Source organism: Ixodes scapularis, unplaced genomic scaffold (genome assembly GCF_016920785.2).
Source record: "Ixodes scapularis isolate PalLabHiFi unplaced genomic scaffold, ASM1692078v2 PGA_scaffold10__122_contigs__length_95168666, whole genome shotgun sequence".
NCBI classification, from domain to species: Eukaryota; Metazoa; Arthropoda; class Arachnida; order Ixodida; family Ixodidae; genus Ixodes; species Ixodes scapularis.
Genome location: NW_024609836.1, coordinates 85,565,425 through 85,586,258, shown reverse-complemented (window position 1 = coordinate 85,586,258; position 20,834 = coordinate 85,565,425). Strand labels below are relative to the sequence as shown.

Genomic DNA, 20,834 nt, shown 5'->3' with positions numbered 1-20,834 from the left:
TCTGCTTATCAATGTTCACTTACAGACTGTGTTCGCAAGAGCAATAAGTGCCAGACTGATGACAAAAAGAAGAAAGAAAAAACCTTGACTTTTTGCCGTACCAAAATCAAATATACAAGCAACAAAAAAAAATTATTTTTGTGTTTATTTCTCATTGTTTTTTATTTGGTCTTTCCTTGACACTCAATCTGCATTGCTGTCGTGGGTTGCTTCCCGTTCTTTGTGGCAATCTTTACTTCCGTAAAACCATCCCTTTTCTTTGAGGATTTTTGGGAGAAACTCTGGGAAACAAAAGGTGCCTTTGGGAAGGCGAGGGAAAAAAAAACCTTTGTTGTACGAGCTTTTGGGTGAAATATGAGGCGCAATCGGCTCGAAAGCGATCTTTTCACGAGCTCAATCTAAGTCATCGTAGCTAATCGGAGCTATCAACAAGATTTGGTTGCTCGAAACAGTGTTCACGTTTGCTCGTGCCACGCCCACGCCACTTCATACCGAAAAGCTAGGCAAATGGCGGAGTGTCAAAAATGTATTTGAGATAATGAGTACAGGACACTCAGAAATGTATACCAAGATACAAAGATACTTCAAAAAGTATTTGAAATACAGTATCTTGAGTAGAGTATTTGAGATAGGCACAAGTCTGTCAAGAATAGAAAGGGGAGATTTAAGTGTAAGTATATGTAAGAAGAAGCATGTGTTAGAGCCTCGACATGGGAAACGGGGAACAGTGAAGGTTTAAAAGGCTGCGTTTAATACACGTCTGGCGGGTACGCCTGCCCAGAAAAAAGAGCAGTGCGCCACACGACGGGTGTTGCGAGCTTGGGGTCAGTCGTCTTCTTTTGCGAGAGCGCTAACACTCGGCCATCCTGAAATTCAAATGTCCTCACTTGATGTTTCTTATTCAATGTCAACATAAAATATGTTGAGTCGTTTCAGCTTGTCGACGGGAGCTGTCGACGTGTAGAAACGTTGAATCCGCTTGTGGCCAAGTATATCCTCAATGCGGTAGGCGTCGTTAGAAAGCCGCATCGATTTTCCGCTGCAGTGCGACTTCTTGTTCTTTTTCTTCTTTCTCAAGCCTCCGCCGTTGCTCACGGAAGGTTTGTTGTCGTAGCTTCCGTCGTTGTTTTGGTGCTGGGGATTCGTATTGTGGTGAGGTCGTTCCCTCAGTTGTCTTCTTGCCGACGCGCCTTCGCTGTGCACCGGTTTGCGGCTGCCCTTGCCTCCTTTTTGCTTGTTCGGTGGGGCTCGCCACTTTCCTTCTGACTGTTATACTCTGATGTTGAGACTCGCGAGGGGCGTCGTAAGAAATGAAGAAGGCCGTACCTGGATTGCCCCTCTTCTTCATGTGGCATTGGTGACCAAGGTGGCCTTGGCCTGCGCAGTTGTAGCAGTAGCGTTCCTCTATTGACCGCGTCTTGAAAGGAGCTCGTATGATACGACCGTCCTCTGTTGTAAGGTGGTATCTCCTCCACACATCAGGGCAAAGCTGAGGTCCTCTTCGTGCATCTTCCGCTTTGATCGGTTCCAGAAGATCCGTCATCCTTCGCTTGATAGCGGTTTCAGACATTTCTGCACACCAGGCGCCTCTGGCTGCTACATCGCCTTTCGAAATATGGACGTTAAAACTTGATGCTTTCAAAAGAGGCAAAGCCTTGTCGCCACCTTCTGCGACGGTGAATATACAAGCAGGCAAACAGTGTTCCTTGCCTTCTTGCATCCGCAACTGTGCGTCAATAAAACGTGTCTTGCCGCAGGCTCCTTGGTCGTCAGTGATGTGATGACACTTTCAACGCTCTTTGAAATTTTAGTGAACTGCTACATTGAAACTTTATTCAACATATGTGTACTGTATATTTTGATGTATTTAAGGTTTTTGTGATATATTTTGGGAAAGGATTAAAAAAGCCCAAAAGTTAATTTCAGTGTGTCAGCGCTGTGCGAAGCAGGAGCTTGGAAGTCACTAGACAAATACACACGCGCACACTAAAAGCGCAAGGACCAGCCGGTAATAACATGCCCAAAAAGTCGCCAAACACAATTAATACATGATTGTAAACCTGAGACATGGGGCAGAAAAGAGAACACAACAGAAGGTAGAAAAAGAGGAGGCAACGTCTCAAGGTTGCCTCCTTGAGACGTTGCCTCCTTTTTTACTACCTCGTGTTGTGTTCTCTTTTCTGCCCCATGTCTCAGGTTTACAATCATGTTCAACCTACACCAGCTCGCCTGCACTCTGACTATTTTTACAATTAATACGCTTTGTTTTCAGCACTGCATGATTGGTCCTCTCAGCCCGTAGCGTCGGCTGCACTGTGACTTTAGTAAAACGTAGTAGGGGTAATGGCGCTGCAAGAAAACGCATGCACATGATGCATCAGACACTATCATGCCACATACTACATATTTTGTGATGGCATCAGTGTGGTCGTGTATCGACACTGCGTGATGCACTTCAAAGACCGCACGCTAGCTGCGGTACTGCAATGATAAACTTTCTATACTACAGCGTAAACCAGTGTCGCTGCTCCTCAAAGGCGGGCTTACGTACCTTACGCTCTATAAACATGAAACTTTATATTTTGTGTGTCTGTGTGTGTGTGATGGCGTGTTATGGTACAACGGTTTTCTTCTCGCGCTGAATATGTCAAATATTATAGCCACATATTATTCGATAAATGCACTTGTATATTATTTTTACAGTATACTTTTTCTTTCTTCTAGGCTCAGCTACTGGCATAATGCAACGTGTTTTGAACTGAATATATAAAGTCTAAAATGAATAACGTTTCTTGAGTATTCAGAAAAACATTTTTTTTCTTTTCTTTTCTATATTCAATTTACAGGAAGTACAAGCAATCGACTAACCCGCGGAGAGCAAGCAAACTATGCCTCAAAATTTGCCTAGGACCATTTCGCTAAGACCATTTGGTCCGGCTTTGCGCTCGGGACCATTTTGTCTGGGTCCATATTTTGTTCGGATCCCGAATGAAAGGGAACCATGAAAGTTTGCGTTAAAAAGTACTTGTACTTTTCTTTAAACCTACATTCAATTTCTGGTATTTTACTTCAACTGCATTGCGTCCGGTGTACTTACATGAAGTACACATGACCTCTCATTTACTTTGTACTTTACTCCAAGTTCTTTTTTAGATATACTTTATCCAACACTGCGCACGTACGTGTACAATTTGCATGCGTGTGTGTGTGCGAGTGGATACATTAGAATTTTCTCTAAAACGTTTATTCGCGGATAAACTCCTTTCTTAAGATCGACATAACACACTTTCCGACACGTGGTCCTCCATCGTAGATATCACTCTGATCACCCGGTATAGCAATCTCGACTCCAGTCATCCTTAACGCTCCTGTGTCGATCGAGATATCCAACAAACTTCTCCCATTTCAATCGGCTGTGAAAACTGCGGTTCAGCGGGGCCAACAAATCCGACGCTCCAAACGAAGAAACAAAGAAACAGCGGACGAGACAAACAACAAAAGAAGCTGGAACAGAGCGCCGACTGAGTGAGAAATGTATCGTAAAACCGGAGGGCGCCGTACACACCAACAACTTGTTTCCCTCCCCTGCGTTTCTCCGCTGACCCTCCTCGCCCTCTCACCCCGCGTTGGGCGCCAAAAGCGGCCGTGATGGACGAGGCCCGACGCAAGTGGTGGCGGGGCCACTACCAGCTGGAAGAACAAGGCCGGCGTATGACGTCATCATTAGTGGATCCCACTCCCAAGACGCGCGGGAGCTCGACGGGAGTCCTTAAGTCCGCCTTGGCGACGCCGCGTGGATACACCATTAGTGACGTTTGGGTAGAAGGGGAGGGTGGGGGAAGAGCAGGCCTTGTCTTCTATCTGGTATTGGTCGGCTACTCTGGACAAGTGGGGCAAATGACGCCGCCGCCTCGTCTCTCTCTTTCTTCCTCCATCGTTTTCACGCCCCCTTCATTACCTTCTCCTTCCGATAAGCTGTCCCCCTCTCCCTCCTCCCCTAATCCGTTCACACAACGCCGGAGAGACACACCAACACCACCATTTCCCTACGAGGCGAAATTTTAGGTCACGTGACCGGCAGAGTAAGGACGGCTGGAAAACATGGCGATTTCCTCTGCAAGTGAGCGTCGCTCGCTTTGGAACTAATATGCCGTAGTAGCTGCAATATCGGGCGCGTTTGTCAGCAATCGATGGTGCAGGAGGCTTTCGCTTTGCCTTACCTCATTTAAATTGCAAAACATAATCAATGACCTCGCCGCATTTGTTTAATAGTCTTTGGATTCTGGCCATTCTTAAGCCTAAATGAATGCGGAAATTGTCGGCATGGCAACGACACTTTAGTGGATTGCCTTGACACAACCGGTCGGGTATTGATAGCACGCGGAAGTATACTGCGTCCTAAAGGGGCCCTGCAATCCTATTTAGGCGTCTACCTTTCTTGCGGTTTCCACGTCTCTTGGGGTTGGGGCAAGCCAGCGGGCACGGAGAGAGTAACTAAATATCAGTGCGTCATATTTTAACCGGACGACGCGGAAACCTCCTCCACCTACGAGGGCGACCCGCGTTGCCAAAAGCACGCGATATGTGACGTCTTTAATCCTGGGCTTACTAAAGGTCAAAACCACTACAATATTTTTTTTTTTAGTCGAGATACAAAATATAAGTCTCGCGAACCGTTTCAATTATGTATGAAAGTAGCTTTTGTTCAGTATTTTAGATCAGAAAAGAAATAAGGGCAGTTTATAAAGTACGGAAACAAGAAATGACCCGTCGACATACCCGCCACCAAGCGGCGGAAAAAACGGCGCATACTAGAAAGGGCTCGTGGGATGAGGCACCCACGAACGGCGAGCGTAGAGAGGTACCGGATGTACGCGGCAGCGCTGCGGTCGTATACCGGCTCGAGGATCCGACCGGTTCCGAGCGTTCCGAAGGCTTTCGGCGTGGGCTTGGCTGGCGATTTTGCCATTTGGCGGTATGGCAGCGCGAAGTGGCTCCCGTTCTAAACTGATATTTATCCCGTGTTTGCTGTCGTTTGTGGCCAATGAAATGTTATGCCGAATTAGTCTTTAATCGCGCAGCAAATGCAATGCGAGCCGCCCTGGCCGCCCGCTTCATACAGCCTATCCAACACGTGCTTTAGTGGCGCCCTCTCGAGCCATCGACACGGAGTGCGGCGGCCGTGAGCGCTCGATGAGCTCACTATTCCTCCTCTAGTTCAGGGCCACTCAAGCCATGACCTACGACGTCATGAAGGAGGTTATTTTCTGCTTGTTCTTGTAATCCTAATTTGCCTATAACTTTTAAAATAAAGTGAAATTTGAGAAAATAAAAGTTTCATTAAGTTACTACGTTCAGTGCGCTCAGGATCGGTGCAAATTAAAAACCAGTCAAAAAGTTGTTGCAAGGCGCCTTTAATAGAGCTTTTGCTAAATTTCCGAAGCACCAAGGTACATGCTATACGAGTATAGTTACACGCGCTGAACGTGCTGCCGTCTACAGTAGTAACGACAAGGAGAGGAAGCAAAACAGTGGCGTGATAAAACAGTGGAGCAGAAAAGAGAAAGTAGTCTTGTATCGGTTGTTGAATCGTTGCTGACGTTGAAAAAACAAGAAGCTGAACCCATCGGTGGGAATCCGGCTTTTGATATGTTGCCTCGTTGGTGCATGCTCAAATAAAAAAAAAATAAATAAAAAAGCGAGTTTTTTTTTACATTTTTTTTAATGGTTTTAGCTGTTACCACTGTTAGAGTCGGCGCCTGCCCGATGCTTGAAACTGGACACATAAAACATCCGCGAGTCAGGTTGAACTACGCTAGGTCTACGATGGCTAGGTAGGAAGCCAGGACCACGAATACGTAGATATTATAGGAGGTATCGGAAGCGCAGTGCTTCTCCTACTCAAACTTAACGCTGCCACAAGGTCGCGAATATTTGACATCCTCAGCGTGATTGGGGTTTCAGAACCATAGCCGGTCACTTCGTTGTAGCTACTTGTATCAATAAAAAAAATATATTAATTTCGCAAATTTTTTTTTTTTTTTTTTTTTTTGCAAAAGGAAGCAAGTAACATGCTTTAGTGGCTTCTGAATTAAGTAACGAGAAAAGTTTTTAAAGCACGAAATGCTTTTTTAACGCTACCCCCCAATCCCAAAACTTTGTCCGTCCGTCCGTCCGTGTGTTTCCCGCTAAATTTAAAGGGAAAATTGATGTCACGTGACCCATGAAACGAATTCAGTTTTCCCGCTAAATTTATCGGGAAATATGATGTCACGTGGCCTGACGTCACTGGACCTATAGGCAAATTCAGTTTCCCCGCTAAATTTTGCGGAAAGATTGACGCCACATGACCTATACACCAAATCAGTTTCCCCGCTAAATTTAGCGGAATGTATACTTTACGTGACACGACGTGACGTGACCTATACTATTCAAGATATATAGCCTTCTAAACAACTGAAAGTTATTACTTCTTAATCACTGCATTTCACGCATCATATGACTTTAAAGGGGAAGATTGCTGCCAAGTTAAAAGAAAAAAAGTTTTTTTTTTGTTTTAGTGAGGGGGGGGGGGGGGAAGCAGGGGTACTACACCCCTGTGCAGGAGTGCCAAAATATAAGCTAGCACAGCCAGTACAAGCTAAACAGTAAAGAGCTGCCTTTACTAAGTAGCACAGCATCAACTAGATTTGAACCGATTTAACGACAGTTTAATGCATGCTTCAAAACAAACAATACAAAGCTTTGTTCGGTTGACTTCTGTGGCCCCCTGCAAGCTTTGCAGCGCAACACTCCACCACCGCTAAGGAGTTCGCGGGCAATCCCTGATGTCGCGCTAGCCGCTGCCCGATGCAAAGGGCTAAGATGCTCATCTCACCTACGGAGAGATCGCCAGATGTGGCGATTCCTCCAAGGAGACCTGGCTTCTTTTCCTGAAGGGTCGAAACCTGATCGTGAAACCATTTTTAAGTATATAAACCGCATGTCAGCGATTTGGAGAGCGACGAGACAAGCGACGGCGACCCGTTTCACCGTCGCTCGGTCAGTCGTGCGACGAGGCGAACCGTACGAAAGCGAAGGGAGCGAGCGACCAAGGCGATGAGTGACGTTTTCTAGAAATCCATAAGCCGAGCGACGGTGGGACGAGCGATAGCAAGAAATCTCCGTCGCTCGTCACCGACTTTCGTCGCTTGTTGCTGTCGCTCGCCTCGTCGCTCGCTATATTGGTTACATGCGGTTCAGCCTTTAATGCTGAAAGGATTTCAGCGCATGCCAAGTGTACTGGATGGTGGTCGTGCACGCGGCCCGAAGCAGCACGTCTCTGTCACACTTGCCGAGCGGTTGCGACCACTCTGCGAACCGGCATCCGCCAGATTTGCCGGATGGGTGATTTCGAACCAGGAGCGAAGGAGCGTTCACGGAACTAGATGAATGTCAGCTGTTATCGCAGAGCGAACCGGTGTATCCGACACTTCTCCTGGTGGTCATTGCCGATCAGAACGCGTTACGAGTAGCGCGTTAGTTACTTTTTGGGTAACGAGGTAACGACCTAGTTACTTTTCGAGAGAAGGAGCGAGTAAAGTGTTTTCGTTACTTTTTGATGTTACGGTATTTACCTGTTTCAGGAGCGGAACGTGTACCACACAAGCACGCAACCTAGTCCTCACGCTAGCTTGCGCCTGCAATTTGCAGGACGGAAAACGCTAGATAGACCATAAACAAATGTGGACAAGGTATCTGTGTACAGCCGCAGTATCCCTGAATTAACTCGTTAAAAAGCACGGAATTAATAACGACGATAAATATTGGAAGTGGCTAGCGCTTCCTAATAGTGACATATTGAGAGTAACGAGACAAAAACGCATTACTTTCAAGCTGAGGTAACGGGCTTCCTTTGAATAGCAGTAGCGAGTAGCGTACTTAGTTGCTAATTTGAGTGACTAGCGAGTAATGGTATTTAGTTACTCAGTAACGTGTAGGACAATATGAAAAGGCCCAGGGCCAACGCGTGGCTCTTAAGTGCTATCTACATACGGTGTCACACTGCTTATACATCATACCTATTGCCCATCATACAAAAGACAGTCTGCAAACAGATTCGAATGCAAATCACCACGAGATGTATGCCTCAAATGCCGCGTGGCAACGAGTTCAAAAAGGAAGCTTGGCACGCGGCGTTCAAACCACGGATATTCTGATGACTGATGCCTGGCAGGCTATCGTTTGTATGATGTATAAGCAGTGTGGCCCCGGGTTAAGAAAGCTGAGATCTATCATCGAGGCTTGTGTGAACGAGCGGCGTCTCAGCGGCTGTTCTATATTTGTCGTTGCTTCCCACTTGGTCAAGAAACAATCGTTGAATCAGCACCGATAGTTGTACTGCTTGGCGAAACAAAGTAAAACCCGTTTATCCCGTCATTCATCTCTCGAGCCTATTATCAAACGTCCGAAAACGGATCGTTCAATGTAAAGGGAAGAACATAAAAGACAAGGACGGACAAGACGCTTCGTCCTTGTCTTTTATGTTCTCCCCTTTATTTATATTACCCTTACCAGCACGCTCTCCATTCCAAGACCGTTCAAGATGCCGACCCGGTGGTCTCGACCACGCTTAACTTTACTTGCCGCTGAGTTAAAGCTGAAATCAGCATCTACTCAGCGGCAGCAAGTCAAGCGGGTAATACCGACAAAAGTTGAAAAGCCGCGGAAGCCTCGCTAAACGTTAGTTAGTTAGTTAGTTAGTTGGCGGTACCTAACCCCTTTTGAGACAGGGGGGTCAGCAAAAGTTCAGATTGCCGACACAGGTAAAAGTTTTAGTTCTTGTTTTGAGCTTTCTTCCCATAGATGGCGCTCCTTGTAAGCAACGCGCTCGCCTAGGCTTTTTCGTCCACGACTGTCATGTCTGCCGCCAGACGCTGAAAAAAAACCGGCGTCTGCCAAATTTTCCGGATGGCAGACAGAATTGGTGCCGCCGGCTTCCTGCATGTTCAGTGAGCAAGCCGGCCAACCAGATGGGCGACCCGGCGTCCGAGGCTCTGACCAAGTTCGGCCTGGCGCTGTTCAAGGAAGTGATCGCGAGCAGCGACTCCACCGTTGCGCTCTGCCCGGCCGCCGCGGCGTCGTCGCTGGCGACGGCCACGGCGTGCGCGAAGGGCGAGACAGCATCCCAGCTGACGAGCGCCCTGGGATCAGCCAAGGGCGCGGACCTCCAGACGGCCGTCCTCAAGCTACAGCTGGCCTTCTCCAAGCCCGTGGCTGGCGCCGAAGTTAGCCTTGTCCACAGGTTCGCACGCCTTTTTCCGCAACCGACCGACAGGGGGCGCAGCGATTAGCTTAACACGCAAAAAAAAAAAAAAGAAATGATTGTTTAGGTTTAACAACTGATTGGGTCAGTTGTAAAACCTAAACGATCATTTCTTTTTTTTTTTTTTTTTTTTTTGCGTGTTAAGTTAACGAGGGGCATCTGCAACGCGGAGGACTGAGGATTCATTTCGACCCCATCGGGTTCTTTTGACGTGCAACCGAAATCTCGGTTACGCATCGCCATCTCCGCAATAAGCCTCAGTCGAATTGAGCGCACATCGGGCACGATTCGAACCCGCCACCTGGGGATTCGTAGGCCGGCACTCCGCCTCGGATTCACCGAGGCGGCGTCAAGACAAAATAGGAGGGTTTGTGAAGGGTAGAACAGAGGAAGGCAAGGTTAAGGAAGTGGTTGTTATAACAGAAAGAATGATGGGCAGAAACTGCCCTGAAATTGACAAAAAAAGTAATTAATGTGGTACTAATAATGTCTGGTTATTCAATACAAGCTAGCCGCCGCCCGATCCAAGAAAAAATCCACCGTGCATCTATTCATTCATGTAAATTCATCTATCCTGGTTTGTCACTTAGTGTTTTTAAATACACGTCTTTATTTTTTTTTTTTTGCCGCTTTTTTGTGGGAGTATATGGTATAGGGTAGCTTCGAAGGGAAAACCCATAACGACAGTTGATTATAGTCCGTTGCAACCTAAGAACGAAAAGCGAGGATAAGACGGGCCGGGGAGGAGGAAGCAGACGGAACGCTGGAGAAGAGATGGGGAAACCTCCTTCTCTCTTTAGCGTTTTGTCTGCTTCCTCCTCCCCGGCCCGTCTTACCCTCGCGGCTCGCACTTCGTTCTTAGCTTGCAACAGACTATAGATTGCTTCAAAGAGTTATGGAATCAATAAACACTCTTAGGATAAATAAGGAGGAAAGACAACGACGCGTTACTTTCGCCTAAAGAAGTGAGTAACGTTTATAAGCAAAACACAAATGAAATTAAGCGTTCACTATGCGAGAGCAAGACGTCGACAAATCTGCAAGTGCCCCGCGACTGGACATTCATCTGATGTAAAGTTTAAAAATGCTCGTTCTGGCAGGAGTTTTATGTAAATCCTGCGCATCTCTTATAGCAAAACAATCATTGATAAGTCTGCCCAATGAGAAGGGCCACTAATATCACGCACCTATGACCATACGGTAATTGCATGGACAATGAAGCACAATTATAATTACGTGTTTTCGGAGAAATTCGAAAACCCCCCGAGAAACACTCGTCGGTAAAATTTCGATCAATTCGAACTTCTCATAAATCCCAAAATGCGATGTTCCAATGAAAAATACATAATAATAAACTAAATTTTTTTATGATTATGTTTGGTCAGAGATTCAGAGTACAGGGTCAATGGTCCCCGAGAAAATGCTGCTCCACTTTTCATTCAAATCCTGGATCATTGTCAAAATGGGCTTTACCGTTGATCTTGTCAGGACAACGGGTCATCGCACTTTTAGGTCAAGACGAAGGCCTCATTTTCCGGTTTGGAGAAAGGAGGTGGTTGTTTCTGTAGCAGTCTGGAAGCTATGAACCACACAAATTTCAAAACGGGAAGGGGAGGGTGCAGTTGAGCGTTAAAGCTTCTATCTGCATTGTACCCTTTGCCATTCCACTCCTCGCAGCCGCGGAGCAGGCTGGTAGAATAAGTTTAAATGAAAACGAGCTTCCCATGCAGCGACTACCTCCAGGTGTTTAGTGATTGTAAGGTTTCGATGCTTATCGAAGCAAAACTTGTCTTCATGGGACTTATAAGTATTGTTAATAGCAAGGGCGCCAACATCAAACTCAGCTAAACAATTATTATTAAATACGAGCGCGTGTTTCTTTTTGTCTAGCAGATTTTTACACTTTAATATGAATTATGTTTTTATTTTTGAAAAATAAGAAACGCACTAAATTTAAACGCTGAATTTCAAATAATTCAAAACCCAAGAAAAATAAACTCTAAATTAGGGACAAAAAATGAAACAAAAACAAGAATAAACTCCGAGAGACACCCTCCGAATTCGACGAAAAATAAACCCCGAAAACACAGAACCCTGGGCACAACACGCATAATACAGGTGGCCGTTCTGATTGGCTAAACTAATTAGAGGGATATCCATTGGAACTATTCCGGCTGCCACTAATACAGCTTAGGAAAGTCGAGCGCCGTGCATCTTATTATCGCTCCTTGAAACTGTAAAACTAGCCAATCAGGACGCCGAATGACGAAGAGCGAAACGGGTGATCAATAAGTCTTGCCTCCTATAAAGGCTGTAACTTTTCTGTTCGGTGATGCAAGCGAAATCTATTCGAATGAAAGTTTGGAATCTTTCCCAGTTTCAATATAGTCCCCAACGGCGGCGATCGATGCACTTCCGTCATCGGTGCACTACTCTACTCATGCCGTCGTAGATGATTCAAGGCGGCTGTTGAAGAAACCAACGGCGCACTGCAGCCCTCCTTCGACGCAAACCGTGTACCTTTCAGATGCTCCTTTTATCTTGGAAAACAGCCAAAAGTCTGATGGCGCGAGGTCCGAGCTGTAAGGTTGATGAGGCAAAAACAACTTGGAACTGCAGCTCTTCCAATTTCATCTGCTCCAGGGAAAGTGGAGATTCCAAACTATTATTCGAATGCCTGTCAATTCCATCGGTGCATAAAAATGCTTACAGCCTAGAAGACATTTTATCTCGTATTAATCCACGTCCTGAGTTTTTCAAGCACTCGGTGACGCTTTAAACAAACGGCTGTAAGTTCACTTTCCTGTAGAACACGGAGAGAGCAGGCTGAACAATAGGCGGCCATGGCCTAACCATGGCATTCGTTGGGATTCTTCTATACACGTTTTCTGGTTCCTCTCGTTTTCATGCCATGTGGGTTCCGTATGCGGTTTGCAGGGCGAAAAAAAAAAAAAAAAAAAGAACTTTTCAATTTGGAATACGCGAAAAAATATAGGTAAGACAAAATTAGAATCTGTGACAATCGCGCAATTTTCGTAAACACCCTCCAGCGGCTTAAAGAGATCAAAACGAGGTTTTACCGTGTATGCAAGAAGTGCACGACATTCAAGATGGCTGCGCCCTTGCGCAAACTGTGTATGGACCCCTTTCGTACATTACGTGCCGATTAATGGAAGGTCGGAACCACTGCACAATGGCGGAACAACTGACATCGTGGAACGTGCAAGTCATTCCAAAAGATGGCGAACATCGGAGCGCGGCCAACCATAGGAGCCGACAAGCCAGTCAAAGGGTGTCGAAAGTGCAGCGCCACTGCGCTAACCACCATTTTTGAGGGTGATCTTTGGTTTCTAGTCCAACCAAACGCATAAAGCGTGCCATGACATTGCCATTTTAGTCCACCGTTGTGCAGGTATTCCACAACTGCGCACGGAGGCCAGTATTTCGAAAGGGGTCGATTCGGTATTTTTTTGTTTGGCAACAAACTCAGTGACACCATCTATTGGGTAGCCCTGGCAACCTTCAGCTTCACGTATATTTCCTAATTTCTTTACTCGCCATTATTGAATCATGAGATTGAATATTAAGACTAACGGTGCCGTAAGCGGCCATTTCAAGAAGATAAAGTGTATATTTGATTTCGAAAATACTGCGAAACCCGCCGTCCAATTCAGAAGTGAGGTGGTGGAGGGCTATTTGCACACTGGCGCCGCCACGTTTCAACTCACGAAGAAAGAGCGAAAGGGGTATTCATTGGCGACCATAGCGGAGTGTTGAGCTGCTCAGTGCGTGCTGACTGAGAGCTTCTAGAAAGCTTTTGCAGCATTCATTTCACACCATCAAGGTTGCCGCTCTTGGGAACCTATAATTGTGAACACGTTCTGAGCATGCCCATGTGAACGCTGCACTCAAATATGGCGTCCAGTGAAAAGGGAGTACTCGTTGCAGCCATAGCTGTGTGCGCGACTGCCGAGCGCGTGCTCACAGACAGCTTCGCCAGATTCCTTTGCAACGTGCATTTGACGCCATGAAAATTGCCGCTCTTAGCAGCGTATTAATGCGAGCTCGTTATGAGCATGTGCTCTAAACAGCGCACTTATTAATGGCGTTCCGTGTCGCGCCTGTGCTCGCCGTGCTGTCTTCATGTTTAGCAGGGAAGTGATGAAGTCACAGGCGCGTCTTAAGGCTGGAGCACACGATCGCAACTGCTTACAACCGGAGAGGCTGGATCACACACTGGACTCCTACCAACTGCGCCAGTCTTAAGCCTCTTAGAACTGCCTGCCTGCGCATTAGCGCAGCCGGTCCTAAGCAGTCACAAGAGGCTTATGCGGAACGCAAGTTCGTCTGCTTCTTTTGTAGGTGTTGTGGTGACGTCAGAACGCCGAACTCTTATTGGCTCTGGTGGAGGGATAGTGGGTAGACCTCAATGCTAGCTGCATGGAGGTCCACCTACTATCCTTCTAATCGGAGCCAATCAGAGAATTCAGTGCTCGACATTCTGACGTCACCACAACACCTACAAAAGAAGCAGACGAACTTGCGTTCTGCATAAACCCGTCTGTCGTAGTCCAACGTAATTGTGCGAATACAGGCGCGTATCCCTCAAGGCGGCTGGCGGTGGTGCAGGGCGTTCACGGACAAGGGCGTCCACCTGGACGAGAACTTCGTGAAGAGCCTGGAGTCCCGGTTCCGGTGCGGCGTGACGCGGACCGACCTGCGCACGAGCCCGGAGTCGTCTGCGGACGCCGTGAACGGCTGGCTGTCGCACGCCACCGGCGGCCGGCTGGCCGGGCTGCTACGTCCCGACGCCATCGACCCGTCGTCCAAGATGATGCTCGCCAGCGCCTTCTACTTCAGGGCGAGTGCGCCGCCGTTGCTCCGTTCCAGCTTAGCACGGACCGCGGAGCAGGCTACGGGACATCCCGGCCAATCCGACGTCGGGAAAGCATCACCTGACGTCCCGCACGTCGACGCGTGCCTGGTTGCGTCCCGCGGCCTTTGATTAGCGTAAACTCAGTGTTTGGAGTAACGGCTTGTATGTATACCCTCGTTACTGGTAAGGTTTTCAAATTACGTTAGCCGTTAGCTTTAATTAATATTCTGTTTTCGCTTCAAACAAATTAATTCGCATTATGCAAAGTTGCAAGATGGTAACAAGTTTTAGTGCCGCGTTTACTTTTGGCAGACTGACGACTATTTCGTTACCTAGTTTCGGTAACGGGCGGCCCGTAGCACCCGCTGTAGTCCATCGCACAGTGAAACGGCGTACGCCGACGCCGCGCCGGCAATCGATGATCGGGCGAGAGACGACGGCGCGGTGGCCAAGTGCTGCCGTCGCCCGCGGGTGCTGCTGCTCTCCTCGAACAGCACCGAGAGTTCATTTCGCAAGTGGAGGCGCCGTCCACAAGCGCGGCCGCGAGAGCGCCTGCGCGACTCCGCCTGATTGGGGAGAGCTTTAGGGAATCGCGCTTCGGAATAGGGAGCTCGCGCTGCCACTCGAAAGGATACTTTGAAGCTCGCGCCGGGCGCGCTAACGGGTCCTCGGAAATTGATTTCGCTCGAGCCCCCACGTGCCTTGTTTTGCACCAGCGTTTGTAGCATCGAAAAAAGAGCCTGCTTGAGGTCTGCCAAAGCATTCAGTTCCGACCGTGTTCGGCGGGAGTTGATATGTACGAGGACGCTCCTATAGGGAGTATTCACTGGCGGCCATATCTGTGTGCGTGGTTGCTGAGCGCGTGCTGACGGCGAGCTTCCACAGTTCTTTTCCAACGTGAATTCCACACCACAAGATTGCCGGTCTTAGCAGGCTATTAATGTAAGCTCGTTCTGAGCATGCGCCCTAAACATCGCCCTCAAATATGGCGTCCAGTGAATACTTCCTATACTTCGTGCTTCAATTATCCTTCCGCAACGCGCAGCGATTGGTACAGGCGATGCTTCTTCGGGAAATTAATAATTGTAATCAAAGATACGATGGATGCGAAAGAAAAGTATATAAAAAATAAATAATTCAAGTGAGTGAGCCAAGGTACCCCAAAAGTGGTTGAGTGATGCACGGTACTTCACGAGTGAAGATCGATAACACGCGGGTGGATGCATATTAGGGAGTTTTAGTAGATCGTTGCGATAACCTCAGTAACGATAGTCGATTAAAATACGTTGCGCGCGCAAAGGCGCAGGCAGTGTTTCGAGTATCATTAGGGGACTTGTCGAATCGATCTACTAAAATGTCTTACGGTGTTTGAAGTCATGACGAGGACAGGACGACACATCCCTCCAAGTGGCAGCGCACAATGCGCTGCCAGTTGGAGAGATGTATCGGCCTGTCCCGAGCGATTTATGTAATTCTCCTCTAACACGCCACTTTACCAGCACGCTCCATTTCCCCGAGTGAAACTCCTTGTTTTCCTAGAAGGCCATCTCACGGTTCGTTCTGCTGCTATGCACCCCGGTTTTTTTCTTTTTTTCTTTTTAGATTTGCAGCACCACGCCATTCGGCTCGGCAAATCACGTCACTCCGAGTAAGAAGCGAGACTCTTTCATCTTGTAACTCGATTGTATATTAGTGTCCTAACGCCGAACCCACAAGAGAGCGAAATATACTTCCTATCGCCCGTCGGCTACCGCCACATATACGATACGTAGCTTTTGCTGTATCATATAGACCACCACGCTGTAGACAAACGAGTCCCTATACCAAGTGGGCACTGCGCGTGCGCCGCGTCGAAGGCAGCTGCGTCATGTCGCATGTTAATTGGTCTACAGAGTGAAACAAAGTCAGCGTTCTTGAGCATCTGTAAAGTGCCAAGAAAGCAATGCGGCGAGCAAGTCGTCTGCTTTTTGCGCAAGAGTTGAGGTGAGTCAGAACATCGCCGAGTGCTCATTGGCTGATAGACAAAAATAGTGGGTAGATCTCAATGCTAGGTGCTTTGAGGTTTACCCGTTATTTTTTTTTTTTTCAACTTCGGCCAATAAGAGCTCGGCGTCATTCTAACATCCTGATAAGAAGCAGACGACTTGCCCCCTGCATAGAATATCACAAATTTGGTGGTCAAATTTGGAACTTGATGCTGATTTTTTTCCCGTGTTCATTTGTTCAACTTCAAAATTTTTTTTTTCGCCTTGCAATATTACAGGCGGCGGGGCTGCGGAACAAAAAGATGCCTCTGGACAGCTTTTAGATATCTACTGGCCAGGTAGCGGAGGTGTTTAAAAATTTATCGCGAGCTACGAGTGTGGACCTACACACCCATGACTGAAATTGGAGAGGGATGTTGAAACTGAGTTGAGGTTTAGAAAACCAGAGAAAGTTTGATGATCAAACGGAGAACCATACTCGACACAAAGGAAAAAAAAAAAGTGCACATTTGCCAAAGCACAGGATGCGCTGAATCCTCCTGCTTCCCTCCACTTTATATTTTTTGATGAATTGCAAGCACTTCTATGGGAGGCGACCGACGCGTACAATTGTCTCTGTTAACTTTCATACTTCCGTGGCTACGACTTTAACCTCCGTGTGAGTTGCAGGCCGCTAAATTGAGGTCTCTTTCCTATAGGAGAAATCATTTGAACCAGCACGCAAACTCGTTCATTTGTCTTGACTTCACGGTAAACCACACACGCACAAATTCATCTGGGAGATCTGCGATCCTTTTCGCTTCTACCATTAGTGCGAATTTCGAACGTATAGCTAGCACGCGAAATTGGATACGCAGACCTCGTGACCTAACCAACCTAGATTGCGAGATGACGACACCATGCCCGCCAGCTCCAAACACACACTGTCACAACATTGCTGCCGCTATCCGCTGTTTTTCAATATTAATTTTTAAAAAAAATTGTCACAAGCTGTCTTTTGAGTTTTATGTTTGCCCGTTCCTTTTTCTTCCATGCTCCAGGGTTACTAGGCTAGCTGTTAGTGTTGGCAAATACCTGGAAAGATAACAAACTTAATGCCAATTCGCGTTAAAAAGAAAGATGCTTGACGTATAAGGATACAAATTAATTGTGAGCTGTTATAAGCTTCTTAAAATACTCAAACGTGTACAGGTCCTTATAAACTCCGAGTAACGTCAAATAAATCTCCGTAGCTTTAATAAATCTTCGTAGCAAAAGTTTATGAACACATGGCGTCCATAAACCTCGTTACAGCAATTTATCGAGCACTTGAGATCGAAGTCACTCTTTCTGAAGCTTCCTGGTCGGCGTTTCCTCGTCCTGGCGACATTATCCGAAAAATTGTACGATACGACGGTTGCCAAAGCTCAAGGGGAACAGACGGAAGTCTTTCACGAACGCCTTCGAGCGAAAGATGATGGCAGACGCTCAGGCACTCTCCACGTGATCGTTTGCTCCATACTCGTCTCGAGTAACGAGGACCGAATCGTCTATGAGCGTCCGGGCGAGCGTCGAAGAGCCCGGATGACATCGTTTCAGGAGCCACTCAGCGTGTCTCTCTCGCTTCTGCCTGTTGATGGGAGCAGGAATGGTGACATGTCATTTGAACGACGCGTTCGTCGGGTTCGACTGCCGAGTGCACGTTCCGATGGCGATCGCGCAACAAATTGCCTCCGTCATCTTCCCATTCAGAGCTAATCACCGTTGCACACCATTTGCGCTCAAGTGGCTGATGTACTAACGCCGATTCGACATTGGGAAGCGTTGAGCTCACGTTGGATTCCGTCGGGTGAACGTTACGGGCTCGTAGAGTACCTTCGAAGTGCACAAGGAGATCTAGAGATGAACTATAGAGTGAATTGCAACAAAATGGTGAGTTGGGCCAGTTGGTTCATAATGGAAAAAGACAAGCGCCGAAAGACCAGGACAAGGTAAGAAGACTTGTGTTGTCGTCTTCTTACCTTGTCCTGGTCTGCGCCTTGTGTTGTCGTCTTCTTACCTTGTCCTGGTCTTTCGGCGCTTGTCTTTTTCCTATAGAGTGAATCTTGCCTGGAAAGGCGACACACGTGATACGCGCTTGTCAGTTTGTCCTGGAGGGGTCCCGAGTTACAGAAATATCCTATAGCTATAAAGACAGGTGTATACCGCCGTAGCGGGGATGAATATGTTTTATTCGAGTGTTCACTGGCGGCCATTGCTGTGAGTGCGACTGCTGAGTGCCTGCTGACGGCGACCTTCCGCAGTTCTTTTGCAACCTGCATCCGCACCATCAAAATTGAAGGTCTTAGCAGCCTATTAATGCGAGCTCGTTCTGAGCATGTGCTCTAAACATCGCCCTCAAATATATGGCGTCCAGTGAGTACCCCATGTTCGTGATCTATACCACTAGCCTCGGAAAAAACTCGATTGATGCCTCGAAAGAGACGTCAGTGTTTCGCTGTCCTTTTCTATTTCCTCAGTCGGGAATAGACCTTTTCAAAAGTGGGCGCCACATATAGTAGCCTATGCTCCAATCAACTGAGTCCACCATCGTTCGTAAGCTGGGATCCAGTCACAGGTTTCCTGTACAAGAAATGGTGGCCGGCAGTGTTGCTTCATGCGGTTTTGAAAAGGGTCGATTATCCATGCGTTGAGTCCTTCCATATCACCTCTTCGCCGAACATGAATAATGGCCTTAACAGGTGTTCTTTTGAACTCACGCGCAGGGCCTGTTGGAGCCACCGCTTCAGGAGATGTCCGACAAGCTCAGCTTCACGCCGACCATGTCGACCCGCGTGGAGGTGGATGGCGTGTGCGGCGTGGGACAATTCCTGTTCGGAGAGATGTCCGAGCCTCCGGCCAAGATGCTCGAGATCCCGTACAAGGGCGGAGACACGGCGCTGCTCCTGCTTCTCCCAGACAGGGTGGCCAAGCTGAAGGAGCTCAAGGCCAAGATGTCCCCCGCCTTCCTCAAGACGGTCCTGGGGCGCCTCAGCCAGAAGACTGTGCGCGTCGAGCTGCCTAAGATGACGATCGACTCGCACGTGGTCCTTAACACGCACCTCTTCAAGATGGGTCAGTTACACACGGTTCACGCTGTTCCGTCGCCCCTGTGAGGCAGACCAAGTTCAAGGCTGTATAAACACACACACAACCCAATTTTTTTTGTCACTCTCAGGAGTCCGCGTGTGTTGTGGCACCGCGACGCAATAGTAACACCAATCATGGATCTTTATTTAACGAGTTCAGCAAATGAGAAAGGCAACAATACGTGTCATGCCCCAATGACTATCCGGTCTCAGTTGCAAAAGGGCTGTCGTCTTCTTACCTCTAAGACTGCATGACCTTGGGGCCCCTCTTCCACTCGCTCTTCTTCAGGGGTTGATATTCCGAGCGCATCGCGGGACACTGTAGATGCAGGAGATTATGAGAGTGTACCTCATTGTCTACAATCACACACTCCTGTTTAATCACTTCGGGACTGCATATTGCGCATGCTTCACATTTAACATGAGTGGGTGCATCCAACAATACCTCAAAACTAAAACATGTTTTCTCCTAGGGCCATAACAAGTATATCTCACCGACGCCGTCTAGTTTACTTCGCAGCGGCGTTGCAAACGCGTTCCTGACGCGTTCAAAGTGAATCAGGCCTGGCGCAATGCTAAAGCGTGGAGACACCAAGATACCAACGTCAGTCGCTTCTCCGGTCGACGATCCGTTAACAACAACTTAATCCGAAGGCCTTGTGTTTCGATAAAGGTCCACGGCGCCGAACAGGCGTAGTCACCATCATGTCCTTTTACCAAGACCGATTACAATGCTCGTGTGACGTCATGAACGCATCTTCGCAAAAAAAGAAAACTGCACTACGGGTAACGTTTGTGTGTGTTAATGATGACGAGTGACTTGAAGTTCGATCGAGTTTTCGTTCAACCCTAACAGGTGTCAAGCAGGCGTTCCTGGACAGTGCCGACTTTAGCAAACTGGCACCGGGCGGTGGAGTCCGCCTCTCCGACGTGGTGCACAAGGCGGTACTTGTCCTGGACCAGGGCAACGTTGCCACCGACGACAAGACGACGTCCCCGACGAAAGATATGAAGGCGGACGCCGAGTTCTTGGTTACCCGGCCGTTTCTGTTCGTTCTGCGACGGCCCGGCGACGACTTGATGTTGCTCGTGGGAGTCGTCAAGGCGCCACAATGAACAGCGCCGCCCGTGCTCTTCAAAAACGTCGCAATCCACACTCCCAGAAGAGCATGTATACGTATATCGTCCCGCGAAGAACGAGGAACAAAAATCATTGACTTTTCTTTAATCAGTTTGACCAATAAAAAGTGAACAGTAATAGCAACGTTCCCACATATGTCACATAATCTCAATGCAAGAAAGTACGATATTTTTTGTTTTTTGTTACGATGGCCCATGACATAGCCTCGAGTCTAGCATTTCCTGGTGTCGTCGAATACTCCATCAAAGTACTGCCTTTAATTTCTTTACTACTTTGCCGAAATAAAACTCGCTTTATTCGAGTATTTTTTTGGTTTACTGCTCTAGAATTTACGGCAGAAGTCACGCGATGCGTGCGTCTTCATCATCGCTGCCTCAAATCGCCGCCATGAGCCACCATCTTGTGGCAAATCAGCTTCTGT

General features: G+C 47.7%; 2 protein-coding genes across 2 annotated transcripts; one reads left to right on the top strand and one right to left on the bottom strand.

The window, feature by feature from the left end:
• Window positions 1-897: 897 nt before the first annotated feature.
• LOC120848262 (protein AIR2-like) lies at window positions 898-1,570 on the bottom strand. Its single transcript, XM_040220223.1, has 2 exons — window positions 1,268-1,570; window positions 898-1,134 (listed from the first exon to the last, which is right to left on the bottom strand). The coding sequence occupies exons 1-2, from the start codon at window positions 1,568-1,570 to the stop codon at window positions 898-900; spliced, it is 540 nt and encodes a 179-aa protein (XP_040076157.1).
• Window positions 1,571-9,011: 7,441 nt separating this feature from the next.
• On the top strand, window positions 9,012-20,617 carry LOC115319356 (serpin B4-like). The gene is made up of 4 exons (XM_029979296.2): window positions 9,012-9,283; window positions 13,934-14,165; window positions 18,910-19,258; window positions 20,129-20,617. Exons 1-4 carry the CDS (start codon window positions 9,012-9,014, stop codon window positions 20,386-20,388), a joined length of 1,113 nt encoding a protein of 370 aa, XP_029835156.2. The 3' UTR covers window positions 20,389-20,617.
• Window positions 20,618-20,834: the final 217 nt, after the last annotated feature.

Coding starts and splice junctions, on each gene's coding strand:
- LOC120848262 (XM_040220223.1), bottom strand. CDS start 1,570: ATGTCTGAAACCGCTATCAAGCGAAGGATGACGGATCTTCTGGAACCG. Junction 1,135..1,267: donor CTCAACATCAGAGTATAACA/GTCAGAAGGAAA, acceptor ACGAATCCCCAG/CACCAAAACAACGACGGAAG.
- LOC115319356 (XM_029979296.2), top strand. CDS start 9,012: ATGGGCGACCCGGCGTCCGAGGCTCTGACCAAGTTCGGCCTGGCGCTG. Junction 14,166..18,909: donor CCAGCGCCTTCTACTTCAGG/GCGAGTGCGCCG, acceptor ACTCACGCGCAG/GGCCTGTTGGAGCCACCGCT. Junction 19,259..20,128: donor CACGCACCTCTTCAAGATGG/GTCAGTTACACA, acceptor CAACCCTAACAG/GTGTCAAGCAGGCGTTCCTG.